Source organism: Barbus barbus (genome assembly GCF_936440315.1).
Source record: "Barbus barbus genome assembly, chromosome: 37".
NCBI lineage: Eukaryota > Metazoa > Chordata > Actinopteri > Cypriniformes > Cyprinidae > Barbus > Barbus barbus.
The window spans coordinates 11,239,251-11,254,972 of record NC_136715.1 but is presented as its reverse complement, the minus strand read 5'-3'; the positions used below and the strand labels follow the sequence as shown (position 1 = coordinate 11,254,972).

Sequence of the window (15,722 nt, the reverse complement as noted above, 5' to 3'; positions counted from 1 at the left end):
CAGCAAAATTTCACAGACGAAATCCCGTCATCTCACTAGGAACCAACATTATCAGGAGTTTTGTGTGAGGGTGAAAAAGTTGGTCACACGAATAAGTCACGTTCACTAATAGAAATCTGCTTGATCTGAAAGTGACTTCTGTGTGAGTTTCCTTAATTGCTACACTTGACAAACAATGGAGCTCTTACAGCAATCTCGGCAAAAGTTTGCTAATGTGACCGCACCTTAAGGCTTTCCTTATAGTTTGTGACAGTATCGTAATGCAAATCTTGTCGTTTCCTGTGATTTTATTTCTAGTGCAAATAAATTTAAGCCACTGGAAAGAGAGAGAGACATGTGGCAGAAAGACACAGAACTTTCCTTAAAGGTCAGATGCTTGTGGATGTTCTCGCATGGGCTTGTGGCTACACGCAAAACGCATAAACAAATCATTAGCAACAAATGACAAACAAGTATCTCCTTGTAATGAAACACCAAAGCACAGCGGATGGAATATCTGGAACAAACACACTCATGCATGTATGGACAAGTGTAAAGCTGCCCAAAGCAACTTCCATACTAATGACCTCTGAATGCGTTTGGTTACAACTGACAAAAGCTCAATTCTTCTAAACACCTACAACAATGTTTCTGCTCAAGAAAGTAACACTGACGTATTTCATCTAATGAAAGGTGCACTAACAGCCTTGACAAGCATTAGCAATCAACGTCAGTCTTCATTGCACATCTGCTCATCAGATAACATGAATACAAAACATCATCATTTAGACGCTCCTTCAGAAAAGACAAGAAACGGATGAGTCAGAGGAGACGCTTCTAATGTCTGGTTCTCAAGGACTGGGAGCTTGTTACATAGTCGAGCTAACACATTAATATGTAATATGAATACATGTCTAGTCATAATGGTTCATAAAGCTGAAGAGGCTCACTGGTTGAGCTCTTATTTAGGAGTATTTGTAGTAAACTGAATACAGTAGGTGTAGCAATATGCAAGCATTGAAAATAATGTTAATGTTTATATTACACATACAATAATATCATAAGTTATAATTGGCTAAAAAAGAGAAGCTTCTTAAGAAGTGTCTGATAGGTCTGTGGGATTTACCTGATGGTGGGTCGGCCGAGGCCCCGTCACAAACTAATAGAGATGGCAGCATGTTTTAAGGTCATCAGGAGCAGGAAAAGAAGAGAAAGAATGGCAAGACAGCATGGATAACAGATTATTCACCTTGAATAACTTTGCATTTCAATTACAAATGAAACAAGAACAGCATAGCAGGGTTGTAAGACATGTCAGCAGATGGTCCTATTGGCTGGTCTTAATATTAATGATTGAAGTTGGTTTGATTCAGACACAAATTTTTTACAACCTCACGGTAACACTCCTAATTTTTTATCTTTTTTATATATATTAATGAGGCGAGCCAAGTATGAATTTTTAAAGGAATTATTACTTTATAATGTTTCAAAAGATTTCAATTTCAAATAAAAGCTTTACTTCTAAAGTTTATTTTCATGAAAGAATTAGGAAAAACAAATGCATCAAGGTTTCCACAAAAATATTGAGCAGCAAATCTGTTTTCAACTAGATAATAAAAAGAAATGTTTCTTGTGCAGCAAATCAGCAGATTAAAATGATTTATGAAAGATCAAGCTTTATGACCCTGCATATACAGCAATGCAACTACCATGTTCAAGGACCAAAAAGGTAGTAAGGACATTGTTAAAAAATTATTTTGGTTTTCTTTGCACAAAAAAAGTATTCTTGTATCTTCATAAAATTACGGTTGAACCACTGATGCAACATGCCACACTGATGTCCTTACTATCCTTCTAGGCCTTGAACATGGTAGTTCCTTTGCTGTTTATGCAGGGTCAGAAAGCTCTTAGATTTCATCAAAAATATCTTAATTTGTGTTACAAAGATGAACAAAGGTCTTACAGGTTTGAAACGACATGAGGGTGAGTAATTAATAGGGATGTAACAATATCAAAATCTCTCGATATGAAGTCCACAGTACAATATTTATTGAGATATATATATAAAAAAATTTAAAAAAAGACAAATGAAGACTTCGCAATGAAACGCACAGCGAAAATAGACTTGATGAAGGGAATAAGCCATATTGTGCTTTCGAATTTAGTTTGTTGGACAGATACTGTGCCATAATTGCCCAAAAAACAACTTTAAAGATCTTTTATGGTAGAATAAGTAGTTTAAATATATTTTAAAAACTACACTTTTGCCTGGAAGATCTATCGTTTTATATCATCATGTGACCATGATAACACACAGTATTGCTATCGTGATAATACTGTTATATCCCTAGTAATTAATGGCAGAATTTTCATTTTTGAGTGAACTATCCCTTTAAAAAAATCTTAGCAACTCCAAACTTTTGATTCAAAAGTTTTGAATGAAAGTATATATAAAATAGGGTGGTCAACGTTAATGTGTTAACGCATGTGAATAATTCAAGACCCTTAATGTGTTAATGCAATTAACGCAAAATTACTGAAACAATTTCTATTCTAAACCTTTTTTTTCCTGCTTCTCTGTTTGCAATCAAATCATTTTAAGCCGCTAAATTTTGGTGTCCTTTTGGAGTCTCCCAAGTGTCATTTTTTTTAAAAGATAAGTAAATTTATCTTGAAATAAGCTTGCAGAAAATACAGTTTTGTGAGAATCACCCTTCAATCTTTTGGTTTACTTTGCTGGATATAGTAAATAATGACAAAATTAACGTATAAAGCAAGATAAATGGTATATGCTTATTAAGTATGTGATTAATCACACAAAGAGTGTAGATTAAAATTTTGAATCGTGATTAATCTCATTGACAGCCCTAATATAAAATTTTATTATATCACATTATGAATAATGATGATAAGTACTTGTATCACAATAATGGAATATTCACAGCATAGTTATTTTTTGCTGGAAATTCAAATCAAAAACTTTTTATATTTTACATAATATGTGAAAATAAAATCTCTTACAAATGAAAGGTATTTCATTTCATATTGTTGTTTTTTTTCCAAACACATAGATGACACCTAGGTGTCTATCCTGAAAGCATCAATTTGCTGGACAATCTGCAGAATAGGCAATCAGTTTTTTTCTCTTGTTGCAAAGTGCTTTACGGTTGTTTATGCATTAGTGAATCACGCCAGTGACTAAATGATCAACTTCACACTGTTCCTGCCTGTTAGCAGCCTGAAAACCATCTGATATCTACACTGTGATTATTTTATATACCAATGTAAATAATATTCAATATAATGCCACGATCAACACTTTTCACAATTAATTAATCTTGGCAGCTGTTACAGTAAACGTTTTCAAGAGAGTTACACATGTAATGCTCATTTAATGCTCATTGCTCTTCATATCATATGCAGAGATATTAGCTAATCCTAGCAGTGGGTATTTATATTGACGTCTCACAGCAGATACGTCCCTTCCAGCAGAGCGTTCAAATCAGAGGGCTAAAATCAGGGTAGAGAATGACCCTGAAAAAAACCCTACTGAAATAGTAAGTACACCTCAGGAAATTTGACAAAATATGCAATGTATGACCCCTTTAATGTACACGGGCAGGGTGCAGTGCTTACCGGCCGAGTTTGTGGCTGTACGTTCATTGGCTGCGTCTGTGGCGAGAACACCAGAGGGGCGGAGCCTGCATTCTGAGCTGGGTTATATGGAGGCTGAGGAGTGAATCATAGACAACGAAAAGGTTAGGCAACTTCCTTTTGAAGCATGATATATAGTTTCCATTCACAGCACAGGATACAAAATAGCAAGAACTCATCATTATCTGAGTGTGTGCATACTGACTTAATTTCTTTGTCAGACAAAACCCTGATGAATACATTACCCTCCAATCAATCCACAGCAACAGAGTTTATATAAAAGTGTCTGTGGATTGTGTATATATCTGTCCAGAGTGTTTGTGTGTGTGAAAGTCGTGGGATCATTACAGCACCTGTGTCGGCTGGAAACACTATTTATAAAATAGCGACAGTGTTCCTTCAGGCTGGTGGTAACCATGGTGAGGAAAGCAGAGCAAAAAATCACTCATAACACAAAACCACAGTACTCTGTATTGCGAGTGTGTGTGTGTGTGTCTGCCAAAACATCAGCCGTCTAAATGTAATACACGAGTCTAAATGTCACAGTTAATTCAGACCCAACAAAGGCAAAAAACAAAACTAATTTCTGGTACAAAATAAGGTGACCCAGTAAAACATGGCAACACCAAAATTTAATGAGTCCTCCTCTGTCTTAAAAGACAAAATATCTGGTGAATAAGCCTAAAATTGTGTGGACTGTTGTGTACGGTGTTGGTACTCACCCCTCCACCTGTCTCCCATCCCTTGAGGAAGCGGTACGAGGGGCCGGCAGCGACCGATACCTGAGAGAGGGCTGGGGATGTGGCATGGCCAGGAGGGGTGCCTGCCAAATTAGGGTGAGTTTTGGTGAGGTCGTGACCTGGGTATGGAGGACAAGGGTGTCTGGATACCTGTGGAAAGACCACAAACAACATTTACACAAAGTGTTCATACCATAGCTCCTTTCAGTTATACATAACAATGTTGTTTATTCCCCTGGTCGTTACTTTATTCTTTATTGTTTCATTTGCATCTTTTATATTGTTTTATATAAATATAAGACATTTCATTTATTTATTTTTAAAGAAATGAATGCTTTTATTCAGTAAGGATGCATCAATTTAGAACTGGAACAGACAAAAAGTAACAGGAAAGTAACATTTACGTTGCAAAAAATATTCTATTTCAAATAAACAGTGAATTTTCTAGTTTCTTTCACAATAATACAGTGTTTACTGTATTTTTTATCAAATATATGCAGCCTTAGTGAGCAAAAGAGATTTTTTCAAAAACATAAAAAAATCTTGCCAATCCCAGACTTCTGACAGTGGGCATATGAATAAAAATGTATCATATATTAATTTATTTAACAAACATTTTAATTTTGGGAATGTGAGCAATGTTAAATATATTTTAAATATCTTATAAAAGTTTTTTGGAAAGGTTAGGTTTGTATCTGTTCTAAGGTCAACTACACTGCACAGCAGTCTTGAGGAAAATCTTCCTGAGCAAATTATTTCAAGCTAGTTAAACTGTCAACATGCATAAAAGCATATATATAATGACAAAAGAAAAAATATGTACAATAGGACCACACACTTTCACACTCGTTTCAGGCCTTAGGACTTGTCTATGTATATACATTAATGACTGTAAGTGCACATGTGTGTGTGATCACTCACACTGTAGACCGCCGTCACCCCAGAGTGGGTGGGAAACATGCGTTCCTCTAGTGATAGCGCTGCTCGAGGGATCCTGGGAAAGGTAAAGTTAGAGAAAATCTCGATAATAGCTGTAAAATGTCAACTTTAGAAGCCAAGAAGGTCAGAAAACATAAAATATTAGCCACAAGCAAAACATCCAGCAGTGTGTTTCATAATGACAAGCATTCAGTTCATTCAGAGATAATGGTGCAGATTCTTTCACACCAATTAATATTACTATCAATTTCTTCCAGCGACTTGCAATTGGGGCAAAGGTTTGAGAAAGTTAACACAAACACATTTTCTCCCTCCCTTCTTCACAATGTCCAATTCAGTTTTTCAGAACACCCCGTACCTCCACAGGCCAGGAAGATGTCAGACAGAAATCCTGACATGGAATTTCAAATATGTGAGAAGCGGATCAGCGCCTTGTTGGATACAATGTGTGTTCTAACACATGAAACAAATGCTGCAAAATTCCAGTAAACTGTTACTGGACCACCAAAAACGTCTCATCTAAAGTTTATGCACCTCTTTACAGATGTTGTTCCATTCCAAGAAATTTATAACAGACATGTTTAGGTTGCAGGTGGCGAGAAAGACATCATGGGAACTGACAATTTGTATGATATCAGCATAGTTTTACAGACAATTAAATGTTGAGCAACATTTACTTCCCTCAAGGAAGTCTTCCAGCAGGGTGAAAGAGTTCATAATGAACGTTGCGCTGTCATACCTGTCTGAGGTATTCTGTGACACGAATGACGGGGTCGCTCAGACACAGAGTCATAGTCACAGATAGTTACGAAGACAGATGAATGAAGAAAACATCAGCAGGGCTTGACAATAAGGACTGCCCGATGGCCCGGGGCCAGCGTGAAAGACGGTGGGTGTAGACGGATTTGTCACTTGCCCGATCGGGCCACAGCAGCGTCGTCGCGAAATTTAATCATTTTGCATGGGTTAATTAAAGCCTTGTTAATTTAAAAATTAGTTTAAAAAACTGCCTGAAAGACAACTCCACTCAGTAGTACTCGCCTGAACGGGCAAATACATACAAAAGTATGTCAAAATACCCATCTTGGCAAGTAACTTTGTAGCTTTAACAATGATTAGTCTAATTTATACACTGGAGTACAGATGCACCGATCGACCAGACATATTTTGTTTTATTTCAGACTATCTGTCCCGTGAAATTGCAGTTGTTTTATGTGGCATAATTTCACAAAGCTAAAGTCAGGTCATTCTGTTTTTGCTTCAGATTTTGAAATTATACAGTCTAATGTAAATCAAACCTTGCACGTTTTTTTTTTTTTATGATCAACGCATGATTACAATGCAGTGACTGCCTCTAATTTCAAATGGCTATGAAAAATCAAGGTGCAACAAAGTGAAGAATATGCAAATGTTATTTAATATGTGATTTTTCAATTTCTGTACCCGAACATCTACAAAAATAAAAACCTAAAGCATCATTTCATTTCTATATTTGTGCTATAGGCCTATGTTTATTTGTGCTATTACTTGTGCTATACACTTTTAATAATGTTTAAACTTTATATTTATGTTTATTTTTGGCTAGTGATTTTTGCTGTGGTATTGAAATTGAAAGAGAATTGTAAAATTTATTTGGTATCTAAAATATTGGTGTCATATTAGCTTATTTACTATAATAGAGATCAAAAACAATGATAACGGCAACTATTTAATTTTTTGTGTGTCAGGGCCAGTGAAAATGTTGTCAGGGCAAGTAGAAATTTAAACCAAAAAATCCTTAGCGTTGATCCCTGATCAGGAACCGGCTCCGGCGTTTACAATATCTGTGTATGTAAGTGAGCGATGCGCAGATCACATGGTTTCGGGGAAAGTGGAGGAGTTCTGGCTTTACTCCTTTGTGCGCTTCATGCACTCATGGACACTTTTTAGTCTTTCGGTGAAACCCTTCTGATTTGCGCTCACTTTCCCATTCTCCCCCCTTCTACCTCTTTGGCCTTCTGCCAGGCTAAACTCTGAGGGAAAAAAGGGGGGGGTGGGGGGGAAATAAGAGCTGGGGAAAAAACAGGCAGGAAGAGAGGTATAATGTGTGACAAGAGGTTTTCCTTCATTCGTAACAACCCAAAACGAGTATGTGAATGCATTCTTGCATGTAAGGAACTTTGAAAACCTATGTTCCAGGTCATCAGGGACATATCGGTGGTCCTCCTAATCCAAGTTCAGAGAGGTGCACATGAGGAATGCAGCTTGGGAGACGGCCCACAAGGCTATTTGATCAGGTTAAAACTGACAGCTGACACTTGCGAGCCTCTGGCAGGACACAAGGCATGACTTACTGGAATTACAGGCTGATCTGATTCCTGCGTTCGCAGTTCGGCAGTCTATTGCATAACCAAATCCCTTTGCATGGTCATGGAAGTGTTTTTACACAGGTGCAAAGAAGTGGAGGAGGAATTTACCTACTTTCCAAAACCGAAAAGTGAGGTGAAACAACATGCACAGAACAGATTATGTTATGTTTCCAATTCAAAACAAACACAATCTATTCAGTAAAGCTCCATTTTTCTTATAGCCAAAATGGGAACATCACCTCAATTAAGGAAATTTGGGAGGCAAGTCCATTTTAGGTGAATTATGGTTGTACGTTGGACTTCTAAAAAGAGCAACCCACTGAAAACGAGTAACACTGCCAGGACACTCATTTTCAAAGAGTAAACTGGGTTTTGTTGTTATTAAGCATCACTAAAATATCCTATTAGTGTTAAGGTCTCTGGAGAGTGGACCTTTATTCTCTAAACATTAGCTCTTTAATTACTGACAGTAGAATGAGAAAGCAAGGGATGAGATGGCAAAACTGTGTAGCCTTAAACTTTCATATGCAAATCCAATTAAGCACCATATGGAGTGACAGATAGAAGAGAACTGTGAAACGAACGAACCAAAGAAAGAAAAAGAACTAAAAAATAAAGGACGAAACTGAGGAAAAGGAAGGAATGGAGGAAGAAACAACCACAGTAAAAGAAACAGGGAAGGAAAAAAATGGAAAGAAGGGTTAAACGACTGAAGGAAGAAAGGAGAGAAAGGAGTAAAAACAAAAAAAGGAAGGAAGGAAGGAAGGACAAGGGAAGAAAAAAGAGAAGTTAGATATCCAAGTAGATAGTCTACGTGGCAGGCAGAGGGTCTACAGCTGAGGGAGGGAGAGAAAAAGAGAGAGAAAGCTCAAGAGATTTATTCCTTGGTAATGTGAACCTCAGGTCAGAAAGTGCTATAAAGGCACAGTATGATTTTCAGGACTGTGTTCTATGACCACGTTTAATGTTATGGCCAAGATATACACATACATATATGAGTGCAATGTATGTAATGTACTCTTAGAGGAATATGGTCACTGAGCATATGTGACCCTGGACCACAAAACCAGTCGTAAGTCACACAGGTATATTTGTTTGATTGATTATTCTTTTATGCCAAAAATCATTAGGATATTAAATAAAGATCATGTTCCATGAAGATATTTAGTAAATTTCCTACCGTAAATATATCAAAACTTAATTTTTGATTAGTAATATGCATTGCTAAGGACTTAATTTGGACAACTTTAAAGGCGATTTTTTCAATATTTGACCGTTATGACTGGTTTTGTGGTCCAGGGTAAAATTCATTAAATGCAGTGCATGTACACTGTACATACTGCATCAAGACTGCAGCCAACACAACAAAACAACTCAGTTGAGAAACAGAAACCTAAAGGTAAAGTGTCATCGTTTGCTGCTTAATTTGCAGACAACTATACATAAGACATTAGTAGTTCTCCCCCAAATCAGAAATACTGCAGTTTTGTGGAGCTATGAATACACTGCTTTGTGTATGACTATCCTGACCAGCAACAATGGCTTAACCAATGGCGTGAGTTTGGGGCGGGGTTATCCGTTTGCCTAACCAATTGCATATGGAGTGTTTGACAAACCTGTGTGAAACCGTATTGATTTTTTCAATTCTGTCTGGTAGCATCTGTTACTGTGCACAAACACTGCACCTTACTGTTAACATGAAATCAAAATTAAACTAAGGTCTTAAGGCCTGTTCACACTAAGAACAATATATTTATCACTCATCAGGTGAACAAAAAAAGTTCTTAAAGTGATTCCAACGAGACTGTTCTCCTGTGTCATTATCATTATATTTGTGGCATAAACTCCACCAAAGACAATAGAATACCCAAGACTTGTCATGAATGAAAAAAAAAAAAGTTTTGAATGGGGGAAAAATGCAATGCTCGATATGGCAGCTCTATCGAACGAAGTGAGCAAAAGAGCCAATCCCTAATCGGTAAAGTCAACGCGTCACTGCAGCTGACATTAGAAGTTCCGGTTGCTATAGAAACAGACAGCATTCTGAGACGTGCGCTTAGGACTGCGAATGCGCACCGGCTGGTCTAACTTGAGATTTTTAAATGCTATTTGAGCAAAATAAACAACATTTATGATACAGTTGTTGTACAGTTGTTTCATTGCTGATTTCAAATATGAAATTTAATCTTGGCGAACAGTTTTGGAGAATTTGATGTTTCCCCATTCAAAGAGATGGGAGCTGCACTTGCATGCCCGAGATGGGTTTCAAAGATGGCCGCTGCGCTGAGTGACATGACTTGCCTTAAGTTGTTAATGCTTTAAGTATCATTCTTGTTGTGAATTGGCCTTTACTGTGAATGACTGATGAAAAGTTTATCTTCATTGTGGTGTGGCTGACACAGAACAGCTTATTTGCGTCCAGTAGATATTCTCCAAAATGGAGCTACGTTGACGCAGAGGAGACGAATTGTTGAATGAAGTCATTATTTTTATTGTCTTTGTATACAAAAAGTATTCTCGTCGCTTCATAACAGTCATATTGAACCACTGATGGCATATGGACTATTTTGACAATGCCTTTCATACTTTTCTGGGCCTTGACAGTGTTAATTACTTGGCATTTTTATTACTCCCGGTTTTCATCCAAAATATCTTAAATTGTGTTCTGAAGACGAACTAAGCTCTTACGGATTTGGAACGACATGATTAATGACAAAATTTTCATTTTGGGGCGGAGTAACCCTTTAAAATAGAGTATAACTGTAACAACATTTCACAATATTACTGATTTTACTGTTCTCTGATTAAATAAATGCAGCCTTGATGAGCATAAGGAACTACTTTAAAAAAAAATAAAAAATCTGACTAAGCCCAAACATTTAACCGGTCGCACATTTTATTTCAACATCATGTGGAAAAAATGTGTTCAAACAGGTTTCCCAGTAGTCCCACCCCCAAACTCATGCCACTGGCTGAGCCAGAAGCTGACACGTCAAATTGCTCAATGTAATGTTTTTCAAGCATCACAGTGCCAGCCAAAGCTCACTACAAACAGCTTACTTGTAGTCATCTCTACACATTGAAGTGAAATCAGATAAACAAAAATTACTTCTCTTTCAAGAACGAGAGTTCCTTATCCCTCCCTGTTTAGCATTTACCTGATCTGCATTCAGGACTGATTGAGTGCGAGGGAGATGAAAAGGGGAAAAGCAGGTGACAAGATGTGCTGGAACTAAGATAGGGGCTGCGCTGAGAGGTTTGGGGATGCGGCAGGCGGTGTGTGTGTGTGAGACTCTCTATGACCTAGGCGATTGTTGGCAGGCGGTGGGAAGTCTCACACTCTGAATGCTAAGCAGCGCTGCCATTGTCTAAGGGGCACAGCGCCAGTCGCATATGTTGCCCGTCGCTCTGGCAACCACTCCCTCCAACCCCCCTCTGCCTTACACACATGTTCTCGATGCAGCATCACCACCAAAGACACGTCCCACGAGTAGGAATCCCGTCCGCTAGGTCGATTTTCTCTGTTAGATGAAGCAATACAGTGACTCCTGCGCACAGGAAGGGGTTCTAATTGCGATTTATGCAATCATGAAATCTCTATAACTGGAAGACAGTGATATGCATCAAGTGATGTAATCATTGCCATCCGACATAAGTGTAACCATGTGTGCACACAATGGTTCATTTTTATGGCCACATGTGGTTTGTGGTTGATGTCGATCACCGCTGAACAGCCTGAGCTGATATAATACGATTTACAATTACAAAGCAATAACGACTCTTTGTGGGAGATATAAAACTACAGTCTGAAACTGATTGGGAAGATCTCAACAAAGCGGAGATCACCGGGTGATACACATGGCATGACATGCCAATGCAATCGTTGAAAACACACAGTCTGGGCTTTCTATAGGGTAGGCAAACAAAAGCAATGAAAACAATCAGTTTAAAGAAAAACAGGTCCAAAATGTTTTAATTAAACTACTAAATAATGCTTCTATTTTACCATTTCCGTTGAATATAATTAGGGCTGGGATATATACTGAATATTCGCAATAGTATTGCGATAACTTTGGTGAGGATATAAATTTAGGGAATATCATGAATTTTGTCATACTATTAAAAGATTAGTTTAGTTTTCCGAAGACAGTAAGCAATGTTTACACCTTTCTCATCTCACGAGTATAACACGTACATGTGATGTGTGTGAAGAGCATCAAAGACATCTATTTACAGCTTGTTTTTGAAGCGGTATGCATTTTAGCCAATCACAAATACGTCCGTTGAGCACATGAACACAATGGCCAATCAGAGGCGTTTAAGTTAGACAGAATTTGTTCTTGTTCCAGCTTTTGTTCACTATGAGCTCTGTATGCTTGTGAATCCTTTTTTTATAAAAAACAAAGAGTGAACACAATGTTAAAAAGTGCTTTATTGCAAAAATATTATTATATATATTGAATATTGAAAAAAAAAAAGAGAAACAGTTTATTATTGTATTTTTAATTTTATTATATCATCAGCATGACAATTTGAGAATAAATTTTTAATTCCAAAAATAAAATGTCTGATGTTTTTCTTAGCATTTAGTTATGACTCAACCCGACATGTCAAAACTTGAAGATAATATTATCCAGTATGATTTTAGAGCATCTTGAGCTTTATTGGAAGCAAGAATTTCTGCATTTTTTCTGATTAATGCCAGAATTTTGCTTATGTGATTAGTAAGATTATATTTTTCAATATTTCTTCTCTATTTCTATTTTATCTAATTGATTTGTTCTACAATTAGTTACAATTTCTAAAACTTTATTCCCAGGTTTAAATTTGATTGTTGTCTCAGACTTTTGGACCCCACAGCAAGTCTTTACCATTGAATGATTAAGTCACATGAAAAAGCGCCAAAGGAGTCACTATGCCACATTATGCTATTGAGGAAGAGCTACATCAGTGCATGCCAAATCAGTGCATGCAAAAGGCAAACAAATGATGACATCCAGAGCAGTTATCACACACGCACAACCCAGAGTTACAAGAAGAATCAAAGATAGATATAGTGAGTGAAGAGTGGTAGATTTCCCTATTGATTGATTGATATGCTAAGGAAACTGGATGTCATCAGTGCTTTGAATGAGACGTTCAATTTTCAGAAAACAAATAGCTTAAGAAGACTGTTTCACTCTTACTAAATACTGCAGTATTTGACAGATGTGCACAAATTCAGTCAGAACTTTCATAATACTGACAAAAACAGTCCTTAAAATATGTGTTTGGCAGAAGACAAAGTCATACAGGTGTAATGATATAAGGGTGAGTAAACAATGACAGAATGTTAATTTTAGGGTGAACTATCCCTTAAACCTGTTTGAAAACATTCATTATTTGTGCAGTTCTGTTTGGTAACACTAGTTCGCAAAAAAAACACACTTCACCTTTAAATCTACCTCAGAAAATCATGGCTCAGACTTGCAGAACAACAGAAATTCTCAAAGAGCTCAAGAGGTTGACCCAGATTTGCACAGTATGCCTATTGCTCAATTACTTAACTTGACTGTGTCTAAACAGCCTTTACTTGACTGATTACCTCATGTCAAATCAGGCAGAGATTCTTATTATACATTATGCCTGACCCACACTAGTGAGCAATGCTTTCATTATGTGAAGTGATTTACTTTCAAAAGCAGACTTGAATGACATAGCCTCATATTCTTTTGTATGAAAAATGTCTCAATAGGTGATGATGGCAAGTCTTCTGATTATATCCAAATATTAATAAAACAATAATTGTACACAAGCCACACTTAATATATGAATGTCTTTGGCTAGATAATAAAATTAGCATGTGTATCAGACTTTCTCTAAACTAACCTCTTTTTTTTTGTTTTGCAAGTCATTTTAACCAGCTCGTCCCAAAGTGATAGTAGCATGCATATATAAGAAGTCAATGTCCCTCAAGTTCACAAAGGTGCCCTAACATAACCACAGGTGTAGCTGTTTGCCTGTCGGACAGATAAACGCATGAAAAAAATCCCATAAACTCACGCTGAAAATGGATCATCCAGAAAATAATATTTTGTAAACTTGCAGTTGAGCTTATTTGGCTCAAGCCATTCATAACAACACAGCAACTTCCTATCCCTGCCCTAGCAACCAGAAACAACAGCCTAGCAACTGTACAAATGATACTCAGGTGTCTTTGGAGTTTTGCGATATGGCCTTCCTTAGAAAAAGCCTTTGATCATAAACCTAGAAAACTATTACAAGCATGCACCGATTGTGAGTGATCTGAAACTCTAACAGACCCCGTGCACAAAGCTGGGATTGTCAGGTTCCACGAACAAAGCAAGTACCAAGAGGACCAGCCAACAACAACAGACACCAAAGAAGTAAATCCCTTCGATGTGATCGATGCACACCTCTGACCACCCTGGTAACGGTTGTGATATTAATAATAATCTCATATCAGTAAATTCATCATCAAAATCAGGTAAACAAGTCAAGTAGCTAATGTGATCGCAAAGCGAAATCCCCATTGATCTGTGCTGTGGGACACAAGGGGCTTTGTTATTAGTGAAGGATACTGGGTAGGCGGTGGAGGAGCGCTCTGGGCTCCCGGTGGTAGCGACACGGAGGTCAGCGCTGCGCGGAGTTGCGTTGGCGGTGCCGGTCCGGTTACGTGTCCACTAACAGCGACAGCGGTCGGTTTCGGGACCACTTTCGGTGGCAAACTCATTGCAGAAATTTAAACCAAAACAAACAATACGCAGCTGTAAACGATCGCACGTTCCAACGATATCTGGCCGTTTCTTTTCTCTACGAAGGCCGGAACGTGTGTATATCCTTATGCCATTGATTTAATTCAGATCTGGCTGTTAGTACCAAAAATGTAATTTTATCTTTGAAGTCGGGGGTTGTAGCTGCTCTATGCATGGGGACGGTAGGGGGTTGTATCCCCCTCCAGCCACCCTGGATCTCCCCGGTCGAATTGTTCTTCTTCGCCTCCTCAGATGGCCGTCTCCCGGTTTGTTTGCTCCGCTTTGCGTAGTAACATCACATTAGCGAGTCGCATTATATGAATTTCTCATAAAGATGGGAGACTTAGCTCAACATGGCGTTGTTGCGGCTGCTTCCAGCAGTCCGGCTGGACGGACGGCTCGGTAAACCTCGGGTGAGTTCGGAGATGCTCGGGTTCACTTCGTATTGATGGGAAATCCGACACAATTCCAAGAATCGGTTCTTTCGACCAGTTCGCCTGAAAAATATGCGGTTCATAAAACGATTAATCTTTTACACCCGATTGTATTCTTTAATTATGATTTTTATATATTTGTATACTATTATTATTATTATTATTATACGAACGGAAATGCAGGTATATCGTTAATGTTTACGCAATAAAAAAGATGCTCCTTAAAACCAGTCATTTAGAACCGTAATATAAACTTCATGAACATATTTTGAATGAAGAATAAATATGCAATTTTATTTATTTTGTATGTTGCGAAAACTGTAAAACATATGTCCAGTATATTTTATGTGTATTTTCACTTCTTAAGAGTCGGTGAGTTGTTGAATTGAGAATCAGGATTCAGTTGTGATCGAATCGTTCAGGCCGGTTTTGTGAACCGGTTCATTGAAAAGATCCAAACAGAACGATTCGTTTACGTCATAAAGGCAGTCGCCACATACCTGCACTGTTTCACACAATGAATGGCATCTCTGTTATATTCCAAGCCACCAATAATCAGTGTAAGAGACGAATGAGTCATAGGCTAATGCGCAGTGTATTAGGACTAAATAGAAAACTGCAGTTTCACCTTTTTAAAAGGGGCCCCGCCCAAATATTGGTTGCAGTATAAAGACTAACGTTACTTAAAATGTTACGTTCGAGAAAGGCTCAAAAAAAAAAAAAAACAATATATACAATATTTGCCTATGTTATGAAGTATGTATTTTGGGGTTAGATGGTAGGAACCTAATAATAAAAACATAAGCTGCGTTTTGATTTGGCATTTGTTTCCATTAATATATGTGAATGTGGCGACATCTGTCGGTCATATTT

At 37.6% G+C, this 15,722-nt stretch overlaps 1 protein-coding gene across 1 annotated transcript in view; it reads right to left on the bottom strand.

Moving 5' to 3' along the window:
- LOC306856856 (eukaryotic translation initiation factor 4 gamma 3-like) overlaps positions 1 to 14,836 on the bottom strand; it is a 52,755-nt gene extending 37,919 nt beyond the window's left edge. Inside the window, exons 1-5 of the mRNA XM_079396365.1 lie at positions 14,242 to 14,836; positions 5,295 to 5,367; positions 4,356 to 4,523; positions 3,616 to 3,708; positions 1,106 to 1,138 (exon numbers count right to left, since the gene is read on the bottom strand). Coding sequence (XP_079252491.1) covers positions 1,106 to 1,138; positions 3,616 to 3,708; positions 4,356 to 4,523; positions 5,295 to 5,367; positions 14,242 to 14,393 — 519 coding nt within the window. The 5' untranslated portion in view covers positions 14,394 to 14,836. The remainder of the gene's footprint in view (positions 1 to 1,105; positions 1,139 to 3,615; positions 3,709 to 4,355; positions 4,524 to 5,294; positions 5,368 to 14,241) is intronic.
- Between the last annotated feature and the right edge of the window lie 886 nt (positions 14,837 to 15,722).